Source organism: Chenopodium album, chromosome 25 (genome assembly GCF_948465745.1).
Source record: "Chenopodium album chromosome 25, dcCheAlbu1.1, whole genome shotgun sequence".
Lineage (NCBI taxonomy): Eukaryota > Viridiplantae > Streptophyta > Magnoliopsida > Caryophyllales > Amaranthaceae > Chenopodium > Chenopodium album.
This window is the reverse complement of record NC_137858.1, coordinates 542,226-567,378: the sequence shown is the minus strand read 5'-3', so window position 1 is coordinate 567,378 and position 25,153 is coordinate 542,226. Positions and strand designations below refer to the sequence as shown.

The window sequence follows — 25,153 nt, the reverse complement described above, 5'->3', positions numbered from 1 at the left end:
TTCTGTAAAAATAAGTATATTTTTTTTTTTAATTTTAGCTTAACATAGGTTAATTTATTTATTCTTCGGTCCCTTTAATAGTACCAAATTTTTATTAGGGCCTCCTTTGATTTATATTTCTACCTTTCTGATTCCGTCCCTACATACTACTATATTAGTAACAACTTCGTCTTCATTTGTTTGTAAGTTCATTCACGGATGTGTAGACTCAAACCAACAAAAACTCAAATGAGTGTTCTCGAAAAAAAAAAAAAAAAAAAAAAAAATCAAAAACTCAAATGAGTCCAATCTAGATTGACACTCAACCGTCATTACAAACCGTTAAACTTTCAAGTTTCAACTCTCTAGAACATGCTCAAAATTACGAAATTTTCCCACAAATATTTTATTTTCCTAAAAAATCCTTTATTTTTCATATTCAACGCAATGCAATGCCACCACTACTTCTTCCCCAGATTCTCACTCTCTCTCCACCGTCATCACCGCCCCCTCTTCAGCCTCCATTCCATCAGAAAATCAAACCCTAATCCCAGAATTCTCCTAACAATGTCACTCTCTTCTTCATCTTCTTCAATTTCAGAGGAAGAACTCAAACAACAGCAAAAATCCCACCATTTACAAACCCTACAATACCATCAACAAACCAAACACCATTTCACCAAATACGCAAAAGGGCCGGGTCGTTTAGATTGGGCGAATCAACCCAACCCGTTTCGAAGATACATTGATGCTCCATTAATTCCTCTCCAACATTTCCCAATTGAAGAAGATGAAGAACAATTTTCAGGTGGGGTTCCTTTATATTCCTCTGTTTTTCTCTCTCTTCCCCCTCCAAAACCCATTTCATTTTCGTCAATTTCTCAGTTTTTTTGCGATTCTTTAGCTTTATCTGCTTGGAAAACTACTGGGTTTTCAACTTGGTCTCTTAGGGTGAACCCTAGTAGTGGGAATTTGCATCCTACTGAGGCTTATATTATTGCTCCTGCAATTGGGGGTTTGTCCAATTCTGGGTTTGTGGCTCATTATGCACCTAAAGAGCATGGATTAGAGATTAGGGCTGAAATTCCAGCTGGGTTTTTTGATAGAGGTTTTCCTGATGATTGTTTTTTTGTTGGGTTTTCATCGATTTTTTGGCGGGAAGCTTGGAAGTATGGAGAAAGGGCGTTTAGGTATTGTAATCATGATGTTGGGCATGCTATTGCTGCTGTTGCTATTGCAGCTGCTGAGCTTGGTTGGGATGTTAAGTTGCTTGATGGGTTAGGGTTTGATGACTTAGAGAAGCTGTTTGGGTTTGAATCTTTCCCTAAATTACCAATTCCTAGTCGCCCCGTTAAGGGTAAGTTTCCCGGGATTGAGTTTGAGCACCCGGATTGTGTGTTGGCGGTGTTTCCCCGTGGAGGAGATAAGGGGTTAGATGTGAATTTCAAAGATTTGAGCTCAAGGATATCGGAATTTTCGAAGTTGGATTGGAAAGGAGAGCCTAATGTACTGAGTAAAGAGCATGTAGTTTGGGATATTATCTATAGGACTTCGGAAGCAGTGAAGAAGCCGCTATCAGTAGGGGAGAGTGTGATAATTAATCCTTTCCAATGCAGTGGTGTATGTAGTGATAGCTCTTATAAGGGATTAACAGTTAGGGAGGTGGTTAGAAAGAGGAGGAGTGCAGTCGATATGGATGGAATAACTGTTATTCATAGAGATACTTTTTATCAAATTCTATTGCATTGTCTCCCCTCGGGATCAAGGAGCGGAGAGAAGCAAGGCAAACCTTTGGCATTGCCATTTAGAGCTCTCTCTTGGGATAGTGAGGTACATGCTGCTTTATTTGTTCATAGGGTGTCAGGTTTGCCTAAAGGTTTGTATTTCTTGGTGAGGAATGAAAATCATTTTGATGATCTAAGGAAGGCTATGAGGCCGGAGTTTACTTGGAGGAAACCTGAGGGTTGCCCTGGCGATCTTCCTCTTTATGAACTCGCGCCTGGTGACTGTAAGGAACTTTCGAAAAGACTTTCCTGCCATCAGGTACTGTTGCAAAATTAGCAATTTGATTTTGTTCTATTCTTGTTGAAATTTTTTAAGTTAGTAATTTTTTGGATAAATTTTAATTTGTGCAGGAAAGTACTGATTTTTATCCATTTATTTATTTTTTGCCTGCACATGCCATAATTATATTGATTCCTGTGTTGATTACAAGATACTACTTTGAGTGAATGAAATGAAATTAGCAAAGCTTCTAAAACCATCTGATGTGGGTTGACAGTATTTGCAGTTATGCATTTTCATAGATTAGGATCTGTTATTGTGCCGAGTTGAACCTTGCTATAAAGGAATGAGGCACAATCAGAGGATTAAAAAAACATAAAAAGAGGGGGAAAGAGAAAGAAGTGTGACGGCAATCAATTTACGGAATTCTGAGACTTATTTGTAGTAGTGATTAGATTTCTTTCAAACCCAATTCTTGAATCTACATCTGGATTTGGACACAGGACATTGCTGGTGATGGATGTTTCAGCCTTGGTATGATATCGCATTTTGAGCCTACCTTGCAGGCAAAGGGTGCATGGGTATATCCTCGGCTTTTCTGGGAGACTGGTGTTCTAGGACAGGTGCTTTACTTAGAGGCTCATGCGGCGGGCATTTCTGCCACTGGAATTGGCTGTTTTTTTGACGACCCTGGTAATGATATAAATTTTACCCTTTATGCTCTCCTATATATTTGTATTTTCCTCTTAATTTCTGTCTTTAAATCTAATTACTTAATACAGCTTGACTGAAATTAGAGAATTGTTATATCTTTGAGGCATGAAATTGGATTTTTCTGTTGCTTGAGTTATTTAAGAGGATTGCTAAACATCGTCACTTTGTGTCATTGGACCCTTTAGGCCCATAGAAAAGGATTAAGAAGAGTACTTTTTTCTTCTTTGTATAGAAATAAGCTAAGCATCTTTACTCTATCAGTATTAAAAGTTCATTGCAGAAATTAGGTTTACAGTTACTTCTTTTCTTTGCCTTTTCAAGATCCCAATCATCTGTCTTAGTGATGTTATATGTTGTCTCAGCCATTAGATACTAATCCGTATCCCAAATAATTATTGAAGCTAATTTACTAATTGGGTGATGATATTTTTAGCCCTTGATATCTTTCATAAATTGGAATTTATTTAGAATTGTACAACAAATTCACAAATCAATCTCTGTAATTGATGTTTTACTTTATTTATTGTTTTCACTTCTAGCTCCTTATATATAGCCCCTTGGAGCTTTAAACTAAGTATAACATTTTCCTTATTAATTAAAGAGGCTTAATGGTTTGCCTTCTCTAGCCTATAAAGAAATAGATAATCTTCGAGCTTCAGGATAACTGATACCCTTCAGCTATAGGATAACTGATACCCATCTTTTACTTATTCAATGTATGTTCTTGGCTCCAATTCATACCTTACTTTGGAATCTCAGGTTGAACCATCAAAGTATTTAAATTGAAGCAAGTTACAATCTTTTGTGACATACGGTAGACTTATCTTCCTACTGTATTTTAGGTAAAAGTTGTAAGACAATTAGCAATTATAGCAATCAAGAGGGTTAAGAGAACGTGAAACAAAGAAAATGTCATGGAGGCAGTTGGTGCTTAAAAAAAATAAATAAATAAAGGCCTTTTGAATTTTAATTGTAGTATGAAGTTTTTTTTTGTTTTTTTTTTTTCTTTTCCAATTGCAACTGTATTTGCAAGTATAGTTAACAAGTTCTGTAATTTGTTGCAGTGCATGAGGTACTTGGCCTGAAAGGATCAGATTATCAAAGTCTTTACCACTTCACAGTTGGAGGTCCAGTCATTGACAAGCGAATAATGAGCCTACCTGCATATCCAGGGCCTGAGATTGATGCATAATCTATACTGTATGGCTGCTTGATCTAGCTCTAGAAAAGACTGATAGGTTGTATGCTCCTATGACATTTGTACATATCCGCTGTAACAGAGTTTGACGTATATGTTATACCTCCAAGAATTCCATTGTAAACTAGTGCATGAGGTCCTTGGCCAGAGGTAATCATACTACTGCAGCTGAGAAGTTATTTATGATCTAAGCTGCACATCCAAGGCCTTAGATTGATGCATAGTCATACCTGTATGGCTGCTTTATCAAATTGTTGAAATAAAAAACAAAGTTTATACTTTCCTTTGACTGTTGTAGATTAAATAGCAAAATTGTACTTAATTACCCTGCGCAAATAAAGTTTGTCATGTACTATAATTTGTGTAATTTACTCTTTAGATGAAAAAAAAAAAAAAAAACAACAACTAATATTGGTAACAAAATAAGTTTGTGTAATTTATGTGGTTGATAAACAAAATACGGAGGGTACAAACTATAAATCATGTAGATGTAAAAAAAATAACTAATATTGGTATTAGTGATTTTTTTTAAACCATTGGAATTAGCAATTTTACTAATAGCGCTACACAATAATAGTAGCGCTGTTACGAGTATATCAAACCAAACGAGGCCATAATAGAAAAGTGTTACGACCATTAAAAACGCAATTTCTATCTTACTCCTGGAGTACCGTGCACATGGTACTCCAGATTTTATAAATTCATGTTATTTTGATATTAACTTCTTATTATTTCAGTTTATATATATGTTATTTTTAAACAAATGTATGTTATTTTGCCTTTTTTTCTCAGTCATCTTCCTCCCATACTCTCTCTTCCTCTCTCAGCTACTCCAACTCAAAATCACACACTTTCTCTTCCCTTCTTCATCCAATTTTCTGGTTTTCCAGAAATCAACCTCTCACTCCCTCTCTTCCTCTCACTACTCCAATTCTAAATCACACTTTCTATCTCCTCTTTTCTTCTTCCAATTTTCTGGATTTCTTAGAAATTAATTGATTTGAAGCCATTTAAGGGTTCAAATGTATTCATGTCAAGAAATTTAGTACCTCCTGAAGTGTTCGATTCTCTTTAAACTCAAAGCTGCTAATGTTATTTTGATGTAAAACTTATTATTATTTCAATTTATACACATGTTATTTTTAAATAAGTACTTGTTATTTTGTAAATTAAAAATAGCACGAATGGAGGTTGAAGTAAATAAGTAAATAACATATTGTTGTAACAAAATAACACAACATTTAATCAAAATAACACAAAGTGGTAAGCAAAATAACTCAAACATATTTGTAAGGAGTACCATAATCTATTGTACTCCAGGTGTATATAATAATAATTGCATTAAAAAACGACATCATAATGAGAATAGATTGTAAAAACACCAATGAATGCTGATTGTTGATACGGAGCATTATTTAGATCTGACGGTTGGTATAATGCGCGTCATTAATCATCTTCCTCCAATGTACTGTCATGATTTCAATTTTTTCCCTCTTTCGAGCTTTTCACTAACGCTGCACCTTTCTCTCTCCACCATTAAAGCGGATTCCGAGCTCTCCATTAAACTGGCTTCTTAGCTTTCTCTCCTCCATTAATACTGCTTCTGAGGTAAGATGTTTTCAAATTTATAATAATCGAATATTAATTTCACGATCTAGGGTTTTAATTGCACACTATCGTTGATTTAATTGTCCAATTTAGGGTTCTTTCTAGGTGAATTTTTGAACAATTTATTATAAATCACTGAGTTCATGAAAGCTTATATCCCGAATTTGTTGCTAGTATTTTCTTAAGCGGAAATGATTTCATGTGATTTTTTAACCCTAATTTGAAATTAAGTCAAATTTGGTTGCTAAATGTGTTGCATTTTTAGACTAATCGACCCGAAAATAGCTTTTCAAGCTTGAACCGAGTCTATTCCTATTTGGGCTTGGTTCGAACCTGAAGATTGAACCCTAAATGCCCATGCCTTGGGCGGCCTTGGATCTATGAATAGGGATTGGAGAAAGAGAATCACTTTATTTTGGCTTAGATGAATTTTAATGCATTTCAATGATATGATATTCTGGTAAATGCTAATAGGGTATTGTTATAATGCCAGTGTTAGGCATTTCTTGATCACTGTTAAATATAGTTGATCATCGATTATAAGCCGGTTTTGTATCGACATTGACTTGTCTCCATATGCCAATGGCTGAATTATCAGTGATGAAATGAATTGTCTGGTCTGTTTTAATGCTTCATTGGATTCAATTTGCCCCTCTATATAATTATGTCTGTGTGAATTGTGCAAATAATTCTTGCAGTTATTGCTCTGGGAGAGCGGTGTTTGTTTGACCACCTGTTCTTTTGAAGTAGCTATGCTACCCAGTGAAGTGAAGGAAAGTCAACTCCGTGAGAGCAATAGCCAGAAAGTACACCCTCAACCAATGGAGGAGGCCATGAATCAAAGTGTCGAAGCTATAGATGCTCTAATATCAAGGATCTTTAATAATATTTCCTCTTTGAAGACAGCTTATATCCAGCTTCAATCAGCTCATACTCCCTATGATCCTGATAAAATTCAAGTTGCTGATAAACAAGTCATTGCAGAGCTGAAGAATCTATCGGAGCTTAAGCATTTTTACAGGGAAAACAATCCCAAACCTATGTGTGTATCTCCTCAAGATTCTCGGTTAGCTGCAGAAATCCAAGAGCAGCAAAGTTTATTGAAGACTTATGAGGTCATGGTAAAAAAGTTCCAGTCAGAAATTCAGAACAAAGATTCTGAGATAAATCAGTTGCAGCGTCAGATAGAAGAGGCTACTCAAAAGCGAGAGAAACTCGAAAAGAATCTCAAGCTTAGGGGATTGTCAACAAGAGATTCAGAGGCTTCTGGAGAGCAAAATGGATTTTTTCCTGTGGATTTAACTCCTGATCTGTTCATTTCAACTGTAGAATCTGTATACAAAGCTATCCATGACTTCTCAAAACCATTGATTAACATGATGAAGGCAGCTGGTTGGGACCTTGATGCTGCAGCTCAGTCGATTGAACCAAGTGTTGTTTATGCAAAGAGATCTCACAAGAAATATGCATTTGAATCCTGTATATGCCAAAGAATGTTCTTAGGATTTCAACAGGAAAGCTTCACAGAGAAACCTGAAGATCTTTCAGTTAACAGAGAGAGTTTCTTTCACCAATACCTTGCTTTAAGAGAAATGGACCCCTTAGATGCTCTGGGTCAAAATCCTGATTCCATTTTTGGTAAATTCTGCAGGAGCAAGTATCTAATATTGGTACACCCCAAAATGGAGGCCTCCTTCTTTGGTAATCTGGATCAGCGGAACTATGTGATGGGGGGTGGACATCCTCGCACCCCTTTCTACCAGGCCTTCTTAAAACTGGCGAAATCAATCTGGCTCTTGCATAGACTTGCACATTCTTTTGATCCGAGTGTCAAGGTATTTCAAGTCAACAAGGGAACAGAGTTCTCTGAGGTTTACATGGAAAGTGTAGTAAAAAACCTGGTACTTGATGAAAGCGAGCAAAAACCAAAGGCAGGGTTGATGGTTATGCCCGGCTTTTGGATTGGTGGCATAGTAATTCAAAGTAAAGTTTACTTAACAGGCATGAAAGTGGCTGAGTGAGTCTCTTTTCTTTGAAGGTTTGATCACAATCTCATTGTGCTATTCAATATGTAATTTAATGTCGTTAATTTTACTGTATGTTTAAGTGTATCCTTGTAGTTGCTGGTTGCTCTATTTGTAGTGCCTCTTTGTTAAGTGTGTTACTCCAATTTGTAGTTGTATGAATAGAGTAATTGTATTCTAATGTGCTTATTGTTCGGAGGCCTCAAGTCCTCAAGGGCTAGTGGCATATTGGTGTCCCAATTGCTTTGTTGAATCTACATCTTCATGCTTATCCTATAGTGTAATGCTTATTGCGTAAGGCAATTTTGGTGCAAAATTTGTGCACCTGGTGGTCCTCGAATTATAGCATATGATGATCAGTGCATACCTTTTCTTAGTATGTTGATACCTTGTGACTTACGTTTGAATGATTTGAATTATTCTTTTCCTGTTATGACATATTTGCCCCTCCTTGCATTGCACCCACAAAAAAACCTTTCCCCTGTCATCTTCTTTCTTTTAAATCAATGATCCTGAATTTCTGAACTTACAAAACTGGTTTCTTTAGGCTGGTTTCTGTCCACTGTGGAAAGACTCAGATTTCTTTTTTTTGTTTTGTTTTATTTTGTTTTTGGTTAGAGTAAGGCCAGTGAAGTGCAGAAACATTTTACGGTTCAATCCATAATTTTTTTTTTCTTCAGAGGGGTGAGGGGTGGAAGGCTAAGCAAAGCTCTCAGGAGGGGGTGAGAGGGGGTGAGAGCCTGAGAGGGGGAGGGGGAAGCGTAAGGGTAAGGGTAAAGGACTAAAGGTCAGGGATTCCTCACCCTCAAAGAATCTTCCTTTAGGCGGCTAAACCTAGTTTGATATGCTGAGGCTCAGATTGGTTATAAGGAATTGTATAATGTATGTAAACTGAAGAATTTGGTGATAAGGACTGTAATGATAAGAAAACCGATGCATGTGTACTTCATATTCTTTCTATCTTGGATCTTTCTTTCCTTGCCTTCTACGGAGTAATTATGGAGTACTGGAACTATCATTTGTTCGTAGCAATTTAAGCTACTATGATTAGTTATTAGTTACCCTCTGCCTTAAATTATTATTCCTAATATTTTTACTACTGGTTTATTGTTACTCGTATGTAATTCTTACATACCCTAATGGCACATGACCGAAAGACCCCATTCTTTATACTTTGGTTATTATCAAACTCCCTTGAGTAGGTTAAAAGAGAGGAATTACTTAAATTAACATTAAACGAGTGACACCTAAAACACCCTTAAAAAAAATTGGAAGTTGTATCAGATATTGGGACACTGACCCTTATTATATGGGGTGCATTGAGTAATATTGATCTCATTGACTAGTCCCTCTTGTTCCCAGTAGCACGTGCATATACCAGTATCTGCTAGTGCAAGCTGAAGCACATGCTTGCATTGCTTACACCTGATGTTGCCTTCCATGTATCTGGTTGTGTATTTTGGTTAGTTGCTAGAAACTTCTTTAATTTAATTATTTGCCTTACTGCCACCAAGCTTTGGCATGGTCTAGTGGTGCAAACTCCTTGCTTCATTCAATCTTGTTGTCGTAAGTTTGAATCCCCGGATGGGTTAGCGTATGAGAGGAGTTTACCTTAGTTCGCAAAATGGACTGATTTTGTGATTTTTATACTATTTACTTCAAATTTCTTTTGATAAGGTTATTACGAGTCCATCCTGTTAAAATGAGGTCGGGAAAGAAAGATGAAGAGGAAAGAAAATAAGGTGCTTGTTTGAATGTTTGTTAGTAACATATGTATACAGTAAATACAATACTTCGTAGTCTGAAGTAGTGCTTCTGTTGGCTAATAATTTTCATCTTGATTTTTTATTTATTTATTTAATTTTTTTTAATTTTATTTTTAATAATAAGTAGTTGACAGACAGATGGAAGTAGATGCAAGCTTGGTGGTTTATGTGGGAGTAATTATTCATGCTACTGGTCTTAATTTCTTAATCTTGCTAGCATTTTGGTAGTTTTATGAGATACAATGGATATACTTAACACCTTTGCTTGTATCTAAAGTGATTGTCACAACTATTTGAAGGTGATATATGTATGTGAATTAATAAGAAGGTTTTTTATTTATTTATTTATTTATTTTATTTTTTTTCCTCCTATTTAGATAAGACCCAAATTCTATTAAAATTCTTTATAGATAAGACCCATTTTTTTGGTAGATGAGGCCCAAATTTTTATTTAAAGTTTGGCATCTACATCGATTTATGATTATATATGGACACTTGCTTAATATATACTCCCCTTTCGTTTTCATAAAGAGGTTTTCTAATGTAATGCTGTACAGGATAGTTTTCCTAACTTTGAGCTGGTTTTTAATCTTTTTTCATACAATAATTAAATTATTAGCATGTTTTGTTACTATTGAGAAACCCTAGATTTAACATCTCAATTTCTTATGCATTATTATGTACATAACCATATTATTAACTTATTTTTCTTCCAAGGCATCTTGCCCACCAGATTTTATAGATTTGTATACCTTGACATTTTATATTAAATGAATATAAAATTATATAGAATTAGAGAGATCTATTACAGATCTTTCTAGGTCTCCCTCTTAGAAACAAGGTTCATATAAATAATTAGTAAAAGATCCATCTCTTAAGTATCATATATAGTGCTTTGACCTTAAGCTAAGCTCAATTTGCACTTAATTATGCACATGGGATTAGCTTCAACATTTGACCCTTAACTAAAGCTGGCATATAATTAAGACACTAATTTTCTCTTCTATATATACACCTTCTCACCCTTCCAATACCCTCTCAAACACCACCTCTCAAACCATCTATTCATTCTAACATCTTCAAATACTTCATAAGAAATATCACCATATCTACCTAATGGCAAGATACACCATTCCCATCTTGTTGGTATCGATTTCTCTCCTCCTCTTCACTAGCAATGTTATGAGTTGTCGTCGGTGTTCTAGGGCTAGAGCCTTCACTATCATGTCATGTAGTGCCACTAGCTTCCCCAAAGTATGTGAAGAATCCCTAGCAAAATTTGTTAACTCAACCGACCTTGGCCATCTACAACTAGCTCAGATCGCATTAAGGGTTAGTATAACCGAGGCAAAATTTACAAGATCCTACTTGACCAAGTTGGCTAGTAGGCTTGAAATAGCCCATTTGGAAGAGGCTCAAGCCATAGGGGATTGCATAGACCAAATTAATGATAGTGTTGCCCAACTTAGGTTATCATTAAAAGAGCTCCGAAAATGTACCAATAAAGTTGGTGTTGATGATTTTATGTGGTATATGAGTAACGTCGAGACTTGGGCTAGTACTGCCCTTACCGATCAAATTAATTGTGCCGCGACTTTTGAAGACAATGTTCATGGGAAGATTGTAAGGAATATGGTTAAGGCAAAGGTTGAAGGTGTTACTAAAGTTACAAGTAATGCTTTGGCTTTGGTTAATCGCTATGTTACAAGACATCGTTTCTCTCGTAGCACTCGTCGTCCTTAATTAAGAAGGATGTTTTTGTGATGATCATATTGTTTGCATTGCTAAATGTTTGATTAATTACTAAATTAGTCTTATAAATACTAAGTAATTATTATTTCATGAATTTTTAGCTGTATTTTTTATTTTCTGGATCCACAAGTGCTTTGTTTGTTGTCTTTACTACAAAGTTTACGCGACATACAAAGAAAGATGTATAATAATGGAAAGATTGTAATTATTGATAATATTAGCAAAGTTTTGTAATAATAATGATACTATGTTAGACCCCGTGCCATGCAAAGAAATTTTTAATAACTAATTTTAAATTAACATTGTATAAATAAATTTACATATGTGAATATTATGATGGATTATAAAATAGCCTATGTTTCGGGTGAAAACAATGGGACCTTGCCGAAGGTCCAGTGAAATGGTGAAGACTGGGTTCGGTCCAAGTGATGTTGGGCCGAGGATTTCCTGCACAGCAAACACACGTAAACTAGCCTCAAGGGTGTTGCCGAGGAAGGCCCATCCGATGCTAAAGTCAGTACAATGTGTAGAGAGAAAGCTATGCAAGAGAATTAATTGCTTGAGGCTTTGTGTGAATGAATGTACAAATGTAATATTGATGGCTTTTATACCTTGGCATATATGGGAGAAGTGGGCCTTGGCCCAATTGACTTGCCTTGTGGACTGATCTTGACTTTAGCATGATTGGAAAGTTAAACCTTGACCTTGGGCTTTTAATTGGATCAATTAATGACTAGGCCCAATTAGAATAAATTGGACCCAAACAACTTGCCCCCCCAGACCCGATTTGGAAGTATGACGGGTCGGGTTTAATTAACCAGAAAAAGGAGGGAAGTAAATGATTTAATTAACCCAAAAAGTTTGAATTTAAACCGCAATTAATGAAATAACGGCGGCTGGATGGATAATTTATGGAAGTTGGACGGATAATGGGTGGTTAAACAAGAGGAAATGTGTTTAACGGTTACTTAGTGAGGTATTTAAGAGAAATTAAAGGCGCGGACTCCCAGAATTCCCATTTCTGGAAATATAAGCAAGAGAACCGCCCTCTCTCTCCTCACTTCTTCACAAACACGAACTCCGACTTGTGCAAAACCCTTGAATCCGCATCAAAACTTCCTTGAATCCCCGAGAATCAAGCTTAGAAACTGAAATTCGTCATTCCGAACTCATAGATCGGCAAATTCCGCTTCAAAATAAGGTAATTTCCTTTGATTTTTGTTTGATTTTCTTCGAATTCGAACTCTTTCCCCTTTTTTCGACTTTTTCTTTGAAACTCAACAATGGTGAGAGGAGTTAGAGGTAGGGCCCGTGCTCCAAGAAGGGCAAGGCAATTCCCCAATCCCAGGAACAGGACTGGGACCTGAAACGGGCAAAGAGTGGGGTCTGACCCTGCTGAAGGAATTAGGGCGACCCCAATTTCATCGGCGCCTCCTGAAGGAACGGAGGAGCCGAGCGCTTCTGGGCGGGACGAAGAAGTTCCCGCCTATCTTTGGGATGTTCTTCCTGGATATCAGGAGTGGGAGGACGCTGAAGTAGCCTCAGCCATGATAAAGAACTGCCCCTACCCTTGGTGGGTAAAGCATGCCGATGTGTACCGGTTTTCTGAGCAAATAGAGCTGCACTATGGCATAATGGAAGCCGATGGATATTGGGGTAGAATGCCCGTGGCATCTGATAGAATCCATCGTCCACCCCCGGGGTACGTGGGGGTGTACACAAGACAACTTCAGTATGGGCTGAGGTTTCCTCTGGACATATTTGTCCGAGACTTGCTGATCCACTACAGGGTCTCCCTGTGCCAGCTAACTCCTGTCAGCATCCGAAGGGTGATGACGTATTTGTGGGTCTGCAAGTTTTTCAGATATGTGCCGAACCTCCATTGCTTCAAAAAGCTTCATCGGCTAGTGCCAAACACTCAAAGTGGGCACGGAGATCACGGTCCCGGGTGGTACCGAATTGAGTCTCGGCCCCAGTATTTAACAATGTGGCCGAATGACTCCTCAGACAAGGAATGAAGGGGTCAATGGATCTGGGTTAGGGCGCCCACAGATCCTAACCACCCTTACGTCTTCAGCGCTCCCAGGTATCTATCTGAGCCTGACCCTGAAATGGGAAGCCTGGGCCCTCCCGAAGATAGAGGCCCGGATCCGCACCTTAACCAGCAAAATATTTTCGGCCGAGAGCTGAACCCTGGGGGCGCTGCAGGCTGAATGAAGTATATCCCGGAGACTTGGCTCCCGGATAACCACTATATTTTCCAAGAGCACATGCTAGCAGCTGTCGGCCTCAGCCGAAAGTTCAGGGATGGTAAGTTTCTTCGGCTGGGGCCGAGGCCTTTATTATTTATTCTTAGCAAGAATTTTTGTTTTGCACTTTCCTGCTGGGCCGATCCAGCATTTTTTATTTTGCCGAACTGATCTTTGCTCCTCTTTTCTTATACTCAGAGCGAAACGAGACTAACGTTGGCATCGACTACAATCGTCTCGGCGTCACCCAAGAGAGAGTTATCGTCGATCGGGCCCCCTATATCACCGATTCGAAGCACAGGGAGGTCCATCTAGATCACTCCCATCTCCAAATCGAGGCTGTTACCCTGTATCAGAGGCAGAAGCCTTGGTGGAAGAAGAGAGATCCTTGGCTTCAACTGCTAGCTGAGGAACTTGAAGCTGCCCGTACAGCCGAGGAGGTTGCACGGGCTATTGAAGCTTGTGAAGGAGGAGAAGGGTCCTCCAGGGCTGCTGAAGGAGAAGCAGCAGCAAGGGCAGCTGAAGAAGAAGACGAGGCTTTGCTGAAGACCTCGGTGAGTTATACTTAGCTTTTCAGCTTCAAAATTTTTCTTTCTTCTTTTTTTTTTTTTTTTTTTTTTTTTTTTTTTTTTTTTTTTTTTACTCACGTTCTTCCTGCCCCCTTGTCTTTTGCAGTCTGAAGAGACCAAAAGACAAAGAGAAGGGAAAGCTCCTGTTCGTCCCGAAGATCAAGTCCAGGAGGAATCCGAAGACTCAGAAATGGACGAACAGCCCCTTCGAAAAAGGAGAAGACGGATGGCCATTATCGGCCCTCACGACTTCCAGACAAGGCCGATGTCTGTCGGCATAAGCATAAGGGAACCTGAGGAAGGCGGTGGATCGCCGAGGGCTCCTCAGCCACCACCCCAGTCTCCGCCGAAGACCCCTCCACCACCTCCTGAGATGGAGGTGGATCAGAAAACTCCCGATCCCAAGGGAGGGGTTCCAGCAGAAGAGGTTCAAGAAAGCGCCGGGGGGCACAATGCTGAGAGTGCTGAGAAGCCCGTTGCTGAGGGTTTCTCAGCTGATATTGCCCGGGAGGTTGAGGCATTCGTCCTCAGCCTTGAAGAAGAAGCAGAGGTCATAATCATTGACTCTGCTGAGAAGGAAGAGAAGGCTCCTGAAGAAGAAGATGCTGAGCCCTCTAAGGTTCAAGAAGCTCCTGAGTCTTCCTTCCCTTCATTCCAGACGCTGCATTCTGGAGAGATGGGTTTCTCGGCCCCCCGAATTCCAATTCCAGATCATATCTGGGACCTCATTTGGGGCCAGAACCGAGAAGGTGCTGCAGCCTACTTCGGCAATTTCTCTGGCTTAACCGAAGTAGATAGGGCGAGGATCTGGTCGCTGAAGGCCACTGTTGGGATGGGCGAATCCAGCAGATCAGTTCCAGATCCTGCAAGGTCGAATCAACTGCTGATGATGCAGGTAAATCCTTATCCTTGTTTTTATTTTTCAATTCAGCTCTTCAGTTCAGTTTGCTTCTTTTTTTTTTTACTGAGTTGTGCCTCTGTTCCCAGTTTGTGCACAATCAGACTCTCACTATAGAGCTGATAGACTCCCTGCAAGACAGGGTCGACGCCGCCAAACATGCAAGAAAGGTGGCAGTCGAGGAGCTGAAGCTTGCTCAGCTGAAGCAAGCAGCAGCTGAGGAGAAGCAGAAGGAGGGGGAAGAATACGAGAAAAAGGCTGCCGAAGCCCTCCAAACCTTCTGCAATGCAATGGAGAATGAGGTTTTTCCCCCATTGATAGAAGGGGAAAACTTCCTTCGGGATCATCTGGGAGTGGACATCTCCAAGTTCAAGGCTGCCATTGAGAGCCGAATTCGAGAAGGAGTTGTTGCACAGGCTGAGGTGCAACAAAAATTAGAAGCTTTGGAAGCCAGTAGAATGGCTGCTGAAGAAAAGCTCCAAGCTCAAAATGTCCAACTCTCAGAGGCTGCTATTGCTGCAGAAGCTGAGAAAGCCAAGCTTCAAGAGGCTGAGGATCAGTTAAGGGTCAAAGATGATGAGCTGACCCAAGTGAAGACTGAAGCTTCAAAGGCTCAGCAAGAGCTGAACGAGCAGAAGGATGCCTCCTCCAAGCTCGCTGAAGAGCTGAACCAATCCAAGAAGGACTTGGAGGAGGTACAGAAGAAGCTAGCAGACGCTGAAACCCTGCTCAAGGTCCGTATCTATACTCAAGAGGAGTATGATATAGGTTTCAAGAATGGGTTCAGAGTGTGCCGAAGACTCTGTCTTCATGTTGAGCCGAAGCTGGACTGGTCCCAGTGTGCTGAATGGGTCCTGGATCCAGAAGATCCCCATATGAAGTTCCCCACTCCTGTTGAAGCTGAGATCCTTGCGGCTAAAGAAGCCGAAGAAGAAGAAGAGAGGAGGGAACTTGAAGCCGAACAGCGGGAAAGGGAGGCTCAGCAGGGTGCACAGCCTGCTTCATCTGCTGCTGGAGCTGAAACCACCATGGGACCCAGCACTGCTGATCAGTCTGATCCTCGGGCTGAAGCGTAGGAACTCGGGCAGTCGTCTTCAGAATCTTGCGGTTCATCATGCGCTCAACTTTAGACTTGTCGCTTCTGAAATTTTTTGCCTTGTTTTTTGCTTCAGCTTGCCTTGATGTACAAACTGCTTTATCTGTTTTTTCATGTACTTCGGCAGCTGTATTTTTCCGCTTGTGGGCGGCTGCCGATATTTCATTATGTCCTTTGAACAGTCTGAACTTTGTAGCTCGTTTTATGAGCATTTGAGCTTTATTTGATGCATTTTTCTTCAATTACTTTGTCTTATTTTGAATGCTTTACTGTTTCTGAACTTGAGAAATTTTACAAAAATTTCGCAACATTTTGCTAAGTACAAAGCTTTCAGCTCGAAGAATTCTGCTGAAGATAAACTTGCACTGATAGTGCTTCTTGCCCCCCTTAGTAATCTGAAGACTCAGGTCTTTGGATTATTGAGTTGGGTTTCTGTCTATCTTTAAAAATGGATATCTGAAACACAAGGCCAACTGAAGGCAATGTTTCAGATAGTGGCTTTCTAGGATACAAGGCTCAGTTAAGGCAATATCCCAGACTTGTCCATAGATTCATGTCTTTGGAGAACAAGTCTTACTGAAGTTTAACTTCAGCTGAAAGACCAGAGTTCTTTAAAAAGACAAGTTTGTCAGCAAGCTGAAACCCAGTTACCCGAAGGCGAAGGTTTCAGACGAGGCTGAATAAAGAATTTCTAATAGTTGCCGTTATCCTTGGTTTTCTGTCTATCTTTAAAAATGGATATCTGAAACACAAGGCCAACTGAAGGCAATGTTTCAGATAATGGCTCTCTGGGATACGAGGCTCAGCTAAGGCAATATCCCAGACTTGTCCATGGACTCATGTCTTTGGAGAACAAGTCTTACTGAAGTTTAACTTCAGCTGAAAGACCAGAGTTCTTTAAAAAGACAAGTTTGTCAGCAATCTGAAACCCAGTTACCCGAAGGCGAAGGTTTCAGACGAGGCTGAATAAAAACCCTTAAAGAGTAGATAGAATGAAGAAAACTTGAAAGAATAAAAAGTTGCAAAATTAATAGAAGTGGTGGCTCTGAAGCCTTTCATTAAAAACTCAGAACGCACTTACAAAGATTGCTATGCCCCGAAGGGTTTATACATGATATTTCTTAAGTACATCAGCATTCCAGTGATTTTTCAACTCAGTTCCATCTAACTGACGAAGTTTGTATGTCCCTGGCTGAAGCTCATCATAAATTTCATAAGGTCCCTCCCATGCAGCTGAGAGTTTCCCATGGATTCGGCCTTTCTGAACTGCAGCAGCATTCCGAAGGACGAGGTCTCCAATTTTGAGAGGCCTTGCATGGACCCTTCGGTTGTAAAATTTGCTGATTCTCTGCTTGTAAGCAGCCATTCTGTCTCAGGCTGAGTCTCTCACTTCGTCAAGGAAATCAAGGGATTCCTTCATAAGTTGCTCGTTCTCAGCCGAGAAGTGGTGCACTCTTAAACTTTCAGAACCGATTTCCACTGGAAGAACGGCTTCGGCACCATACACCAGCTCAAAGGGTGAATAGCCTGTTGCCTCCTTTTTAGTTGTCCGAAGTGACCAGAGGGTTCCTGGAAGCTCCTCTATCCACTTAGACTTTTGATCTTCAACCCTTTTCTTCAAAGCATTGAGGATCTGTTTATTTGCAGCTTCGGCTTGGCCATTACTTTGTGGATGACAAACTGCTGAATATGCCAATTTGATGCCGAACTGGTCTGTGTACCGCCTCAGCGGTAAATTATCAAATTGCCTCCCATGATCGAAGACAAAGACCTTCGGAATACCGAAGCGAGTGATAATGTTCTGCCAGATAAATTTCCTGACAGTTTGCTCTGTGATGTTCGAAGCTGCTTCAGCCTCAATCCATTTGCCGAAATAGTCTATGCCGACTATTAACCATCTTTTTTGGTAAGGTGCATCTGGAAAGGGCCCCAAAATATCCAGCCCCCATTGGGCAAATGGAAGCGGATTTAGGATCGGCTGAAGGTCTCGAGCCGGCTGATGGATGACTGGTGCGAATTTTTGGCATTTTTCGCATTTTCGGGCCAGCTCCTTAGCGTCCGAGATCATGGTGGGCCAGTAATATCCGGCCCTCAATGCCTTGTGGGCTAGGGTCCTTCCCCCAATGTGGTTTCCACATATGCCGAGGTGGATTTCCCGAAGGATGTAATCTGCATCTGTTGGTCCCACGCATTTCAGCAATGGGGCTGAGAAGGACTTTTTCAGAAGCTCTCCTCTGAAGACGATGAACCTTGAGCTAGTTCTCTTCAGCTTGGAGGCCAAAATTCCGTCTTCGGGAATTTCTCCCCGAAGCTTGAAAGCTAGGATGGGGTCCATCCAGCTGGGCTCTGGGTCGGCGCAGCACACTTCAGGTGCTTCGTCGACACTTCTTTCTCGGCGCACTTCCACATATACAGATCTGTTCAGCTCGGTGAGGGTTGAACTGGCAAGTTTGGAGAGTGCGTCGGCTTGAGCATTCTGACCCCTTGGGATCAGCTGCACTTCAAAGGTTCTCAGCTTTGCAATAACTGATTTGATCTTGGCAAGATAATTTATCATGGAGGGCTCTTTAGCCTCGTAGTTGCCACCGATCTGATATGCAACTAGCTGAGAGTCTGTTTTCAGACAGACATGCTCGGCTTCCAGAGAGATGCACAGTTCTAGGCCCGCGATTGCTGCCTCACATTTAGCTTCGTTATTCGAAGTCTTGAAAGAAAATTTGAGTGCATACTCGAAGGATTTGCCTTCGGGAGAGGTTATCACTACCCCTGCCCCCGAACCATTTACGGTGGAGGATCCATCCGTAAACACGGTCCAGATTTTCTTTTCATCGTCTAACGTCTCTTGGTACGAGCATTCGGCCAAGAAGTCCGCTAGAGCTTGAGCCTTGATGGCTGTTCTCGGCTGGTAGCTGATGCTGAATTCAGTGAGCTCGAAAGCCCACTTGGCCAGCCTACCAGATTTTTCAACTTTGCCGAGAACTTTTTCCAGCGGCTGGTCAGTTAAGACCACTATCTGATGGCAATCAAAGTAGGGCCTCAACTTCCGAGCAGCTACCACTATTGCAAAGGAAACTTTTTCGAGTAGAGGGTAACGAGTCTCGGCATCCGTCAGAGTGTGACTGACGAAGTAGATCGGTTGCTGAATTTTATTTTCTTCCCTCAGCAGCACTGCACTGATGGTAGCTGGGCTAACAGCTACGTACAGATACAAAGTTTCCCCCTCCACTGGACTAGCCAGAGTTGGGAGTTGAGCTAGATGCTCCCGAAGCTGCTTGAAGGCCTCTTTTTGCTCTTCTTCCCAAATGAGCTCTTTTATTTTTGGGAGTTTCAAGGCTTTGAAGAAAGGTAGTCCCTTGTCCAAAGCTCTGGAAATGAACCTCGAGAGGGTTGCCATTCTTCCGGTGAGCCGCTAAACGTCCCTCTTTGTTTTCGGCTCAGGAAGACCAAGAGCTGCTTTGACTTTGGAGGGATTGGCGTCAATCCCCCTCTTGCTGACCATGAATCCAAGGAATTTCCCTGACTTTACGCCGAAGACACACTTTTTCGGATTCAGCTTCATTTGATACTTTCTTAAGGTGGCGAAGGTTTCAGCCAGGTCCTTAACATGGTCTTCAGATTTTTTGCTTTTGACGATTGAATCGTCAACATAAACTTCCATGTTTCGGCCTTTTTGATCGGCGAAAACCTGATCCACCAGCCTTTGATAAGTCACCCCCGCATTTTTCAATCCGAAGGGCATCATTTTGTAATTGTACACCCCGGCGTTCGTGACGAATGCCGTCTTTGCTCGGTCGTCGGGGTGCATGAAGATCTGATGATACCCCGAGAATGCGTCCATGAAACTAAGCAAGGCGTGGCCACTCGTCGAGTCGACTAGCTGATCGATTCTCGGCAAGGGATAGAAATCCTTCGGACAAGCCTTATTTAGGTCCGTGAAGTCAACGCACATTCTCCAGGTACCATTGGCCTTCTGAACCATCACCACATTTGCCAGCCATTCTGGATATTGACAAGGCTCGATGAAGCCTGCATCCAGCAATTTTTTGACCTCGGCTGCGATGTCTCGGTTCTTATTTGCGGAGTAATTCCGCTTCTTTTGCTTGACTGGCCGACACGTTGGGTCGACGTTAAGCTTATGGGAGATGAGGTCTGGACTTATCCCAGACATATCGGCTGCCGAGAAAGCAAACACATCTCTGTTGTCCCGAAGGAGTTGAATAAGTTCACAACGGGTGCTCGGATCGAGGTCCATCCCGATTGTTACACATTTCTCAGCATCTCCTTCGGTCAACTCGACCGTTTCAGTCTGCTGGTCCAGGTCCATTGTTGATGGACTGGACTCTTCACAATCTAGCCTGCTGTCTATATCAGCAGGCGTCCCAGACTTTTTCTTCTTTGGCTGGCTCTCCGAGTCTTTCGGCTCAGATGAAGAACTAGCCTTTTCTTTTTCTGACCCTTTTTCTTTGGGTACAGAACCTTGGGCCGAAGCACTTAGACCTTTCGGCTTCTTTGTGCTCGGCTCTGTTTCTTTTTCTTTCTCCTCCTCATCCTCATCGTCGTCGTCTGGGCGACTAGTGGATGGCTTGAGGTAGTTGCACCTTCGGGCTTCCTTTTGGCTGCCCTGGATCCTTTCGGGGAAACCGGCGTCTGAAACGTAAATCATCAGCTGATGATAAGTTGAGACGACCCCTTGGATCTCGTGAATTATGGGTCTCCCCAAGATCACGTTGTACACTGAAGGAGCGTCGATGACCAAAAATTCGGTCATGACATTCCTAGCTGCTTCATCGCAGCCGAGGGTGACAGGAAGTAGAACCTTCCCATCAGGATAAGTTGAAGCCCCATTGAATCCGGATACTGGGTAGGATACCGGCGTAAGGTGCTTGGGCTTCAGCTTGATTTGATCGTAGGCCTTTCGAAACAAAATGTTTGCTCCGCTACCACCGTCAACTAGAACTTTGCTGACGTCGTGGTTGGCCACCGTGGCGATGATCACCAACGGGTCCTCGTGAGGGTATGTCACCCTCCGGCAGTCAGCGGCTGTGAACGTCATGTTCGGCACCGGTGACTGGGGTGGCTGAATATCAGCATGATCCACCTGGTGGGTCAGAGCCCTGAGGTGACGCTTGCGCTCCCTCCGAGAGCATGTTCCTCCCGAGATAACATGGATTGGAGGGAATTTTCCTTCCGCAGTTTTGCTGTTCTTTCGGGGGAAGTCAATTTCTTGCCGAGAGTCTTTTTCGGACTTCTCAGCCTCTTTTTTCTCGCGGTGATCCGCGATATATTTTTTCAAGTATCCCTTCCGAACCATGTCCTCGATTTGGTCCTTCAGCTGGATACACTCCTCAGTGTTGTGTTCCGGCGATTCATGGAACTCACACTACTGATTCTTATTTTTTCGTTGATACCACTCGGGGAGTGGTCTCGGCTTTCTGTAACTCTGCTCCTCCTTCGTCACACTGTAGATCTTAGCGCGCAGAATAGAGAGCGGAGTGTATGATTCATATCTTCCCGCGAAAGGAGCAGATTTTTCTTTCTTCGACTCGTTGGCCGAAGATTGTTCCGAGGCTTTCGCCTTTCCCTTTGCCTTCTGGCCTTGGCCTTCAGACGAGGGTGCTTGTTTTTGTTTCCCTCCCCCAGATTGAGGTTGGGTTTTTGCTTTGTTCCACTCTTCAGCTCGGATGAATTTATCCGAAGCATTCAATGCTTCCTCCAAGGTCCTGGGTGAATTCATGACCATGAAGTCAGAGAACGGCCCAGTTCTGAGACCGTGCTGAAGGGCGAAAACTGCCAGCCCTTGATCCAGCTGAGAAATGCTAGATGACTCGTTGCTGAAGCGAGTCAGGTAGTCTCGGAGGCTTTCGGCCTCACCTTGCTGCAGGCCCATAAGCTCTGCAGTAGTCTTCTCTCGGCGATTTGCCGTGGAAAACTTGCTCTTGAACTTGGAGGACAGGTCGTCCCACCCAGTAATTGAGCCTTCTTTAACTCCCTTGGAGATCCACGCTTGCGCGACCCCCTTGAGAGTGGTTGGAAAATACTTGCACCAAGTCGCCTCGGACCTGGGGCAGAGATGCATGTGAGCCTCATATGAGGCAATATGGTCCTTCGGATCCGAAGTTCCATCATAAGTAATGTGCGACGGGATTTTAACTGTCGACACATGAGATTCCAGTATCCATTGCTCGAATGGAGAACTGGAGGGCAGCATTACGGCCTTGCCCTTATTCCCAGCCGAAGGGACCGCGCTCCGCCCTCTCAGAGAGGTAGAAGTGGTTTTCGTCCCTGGCTGGGAGGTCTGGGCCTCGGCTACAGGGTAGGAAAGGCGGCTGTGCACGCTCCGTTCCCTATCGCCGAGACGGTCGTGTACGCTTCGGCGAGCAGTTTCTGGCCGAGAGGCAGAACTGCTGCTTTTATGGGTTCTGCTCGTGGTGAGCTGAATGGAAGACTCCCTGAAGAAGTGAGAGTTCCTGTTTCTCTCCCTCTCGGTTCTCCAGGTATCCTCCTCCCATTCGCCAAGTTCCTTGAAAGAGGAGAGTTTCCCCCCCTCCTGGCCGAGGCACCTCCGCTGGTTTCTGGTTTGCGGAGGGGTTCGGTCGTGTGGAGGTGGCATGTTCTGGGCCTTCATGGCTTCCATGAGGACCGCTAAGGCTCTCGCTACCTCCTCCGAGTTGGGCCCTGTCAAGGGTGTCCTCGGCTGAGAGCGAGAGTAGGTGCGAATGCTCCGGGATTGGCTCCGGGCATGAGATTGGGTCCTTTGACTGGACCGATTGTCCTCATTTGACCGAGGCGGGCTCGGTGGATGATTGGACTGGATGATAGGAGATTCGAATCTCTCCTTAGGCTCCTCATGAGAGTCGGGTCCCGCGGAGGGGCTCCTATCCCGAGGAGGAGACAGGCTAGAAGTGGGGCGCTCCGAGGGACCCCTTCCTAGTGACTTTCGGCGCTTTCTCAGAGGAGAAGCACCGTCGTTTTTGTTCTTGCGATTCTTAGCCATTGGAACTAAGATTGAGGTAGAACGATTGAAATTGGCTTAAAGATTTTTTGAAAGTCTTCCCCACAGACGGCGCCAAATTGTTTCGGGTGAAAACAATGGGACCTTGCCGAAGGTCCAGTGAAATGGCGAAGACTGGGCTCGGTCCAAGTGATGTTGGGCCGAGGATTTCCTGCACAGCAAACACACGTAAACTAGCCTTGGGGGTGTTGCCGAGGAAGGCCCCTCCGATGCTAAAGTCAGTACAATGTGTAGAGAAAAAGCTATGCAAGAGAATTAATTGCTTGAGGCTTTGTGTGAATGAATGTACAAATGTAATATTGATGACTTTTATACCTTGGCATATATGGGAGAAGTGGGCCTTGGCCCAATTGACTTGCCTTGTGGACTGATCTTGACTTTAGCATGATTGGAGAGTTGAACCTTGACCTTGGGCTTTTAATTGGATCAATTAATGACTAGGCCCAATTGGACTAAATTGGACCCAAACAGCCTATTTGTCAAGCAGATCTATCATATCATGCATTTGATTGTGGAAGGATACATGCATACATCAAAGATTTTATTTATGTAAATAAGAAATTTATTTTTATACTTAAGTTTATAATTGGCAATTATATTAGGACGGATCAAATCTTTTATTTATGTATTTGTTTTTTAAATGGAATTTTAAAAAAAAAATATATAATCGACACACTAGAAAATGACACGTGTCATTGCTAGTGTGTCTTTTAGTATATAGTATTGATTGATTGATTATATGGGAATCGTATGCAAATTGCAGCAAAAGGTGGCACTTTATACTACATACGTTGTATAAAGTTTGAATGAAGTATTATGAATAACGATCAATAAGCATTTTGTAAGATCATTTAATCGTGTAAACGGCTAAGTTAGTTAATACATTATAATAAAGGGTGAGTTATATTATAACAAACAGCTTGGTTATATGATAGAAGTCGATGGTGTAAGACTAAATCTGATCTATTATATAGTTGTATGAAAACTTAAACATGTACTCAGGTAAGTTGTACAAACATACCGCTTAATATAAATAATCTATACTTATATATTAAAAAGCGTTCCTAAAACAAAATATAAGACTTGAACTTAAGACCAACAAGTCTTAAGTTACAAGTCTTACCATCTTAACCATTTATTAATTGTGTTTATTTATCCAACAAAATTATAGTTAACTTAGATAAGTTAATTGGTGTTTTATTATACTATTTGTTTTCAGTATGTGATTGAGTTTGGCCACTAAAAAATGTTTATAGCAAGACTTAAATTTAAAACTTAAAGCCAACAAGTATAAACTAGCAACCCGGAGCATCGCCAGGACCGCACACTAGTGTTGAGTTAAAAGTAAATTTGAGTTTAATTAATAGATTAATTGAACAAAGTCAACGATATTACTCCTATGTTGAACTCAAGTTACGCATGCGCAGCCACGTGACATTAGAATCCTCCCAGAAAAGAAGGTGGAGAAATAAGAAGCAATCACAGTTGTGAAAGAGTTGTTTTAAGGAAGGATACTAAATTTGTTTCAATTGCACACTTTTGTTAGTGTTACTAGGACAACTATTAATTTTGCAGTCTTGCTTATCTTTAGTACAATTGTCTTTTACTATCTAGCTTTCCACCCATATATTAAAGGTGCTCCACTAACTAAGTAATAACCCTAAAATGTGGCGACTCGAACTATATATGAGAACCTCAAATAATTACTTATATGTGTACAGGATGTAAAAGTTGATTATGTTAATACAAAAAAGGGTATAGTTAGGTTCAACTTCAAGCGTACCTAAAGTGTTTATTTTGTTGACATCACAATTCATATTTACGAGACATGATGTACAAATTATAATTGATGAGTGGATCTTTAGTAGCTCAGGTAACATTAAGTGACTGAAATCGAGTTATGTTTTGTAATTTATATTTGTTGAATATGACTCATTATTATTTGTCTATCTTATTTGAATTGAACCTCCCTTATATTCACTAAAAAAATTTGTTTAGGTAGACTCATTTTTTTTTTTTCTACACTTGTTATTGGCGTGGTGGGTGGAAAAAAAAAAAAAAAAAAAAAAAACAAATTTCTTGGTCACGACATATTACGAGAATTGTATAACTCAAAAGTCTCTCAATCCAAAATTTTAAACCGATTATTACATATTACACAACCCAAATGTAGCTTAAAATTATCGATCTCAAACATGACCCGAACCGAATCAACCTTAATTGTACCCATTTCTGCAACCCTATTAATCACTCTAATATGAAACGCTAGATTAGAGCCAATGAA

General features: G+C 41.3%; 2 protein-coding genes and 1 pseudogene across 2 annotated transcripts; all 3 read left to right on the top strand.

The window, feature by feature from the left end:
- The first annotated feature begins 216 nt into the window (after positions 1 to 216).
- Positions 217 to 4,176, top strand: LOC145614164 (uncharacterized). The gene is made up of 3 exons (XM_081669170.1): positions 217 to 2,022; positions 2,487 to 2,676; positions 3,762 to 4,176. Exons 1-3 carry the CDS (start codon positions 352 to 354, stop codon positions 3,887 to 3,889), a joined length of 1,989 nt encoding a protein of 662 aa, XP_081525296.1. The 5' UTR covers positions 217 to 351; the 3' UTR covers positions 3,890 to 4,176.
- A 1,142-nt stretch (positions 4,177 to 5,318) lies between these two features.
- LOC145614394 (protein GRAVITROPIC IN THE LIGHT 1-like) lies at positions 5,319 to 7,798 on the top strand. The gene is made up of 2 exons (XM_081669443.1): positions 5,319 to 5,503; positions 6,202 to 7,798. The coding sequence occupies exon 2, from the start codon at positions 6,256 to 6,258 to the stop codon at positions 7,522 to 7,524; it is 1,269 nt and encodes a 422-aa protein (XP_081525569.1). The 5' UTR covers positions 5,319 to 5,503; positions 6,202 to 6,255; the 3' UTR covers positions 7,525 to 7,798.
- Positions 7,799 to 10,366: 2,568 nt separating this feature from the next.
- LOC145615680 (pectinesterase inhibitor 11 pseudogene) lies at positions 10,367 to 11,036 on the top strand (annotated as a pseudogene).
- The last annotated feature ends 14,117 nt before the right edge of the window (positions 11,037 to 25,153 follow it).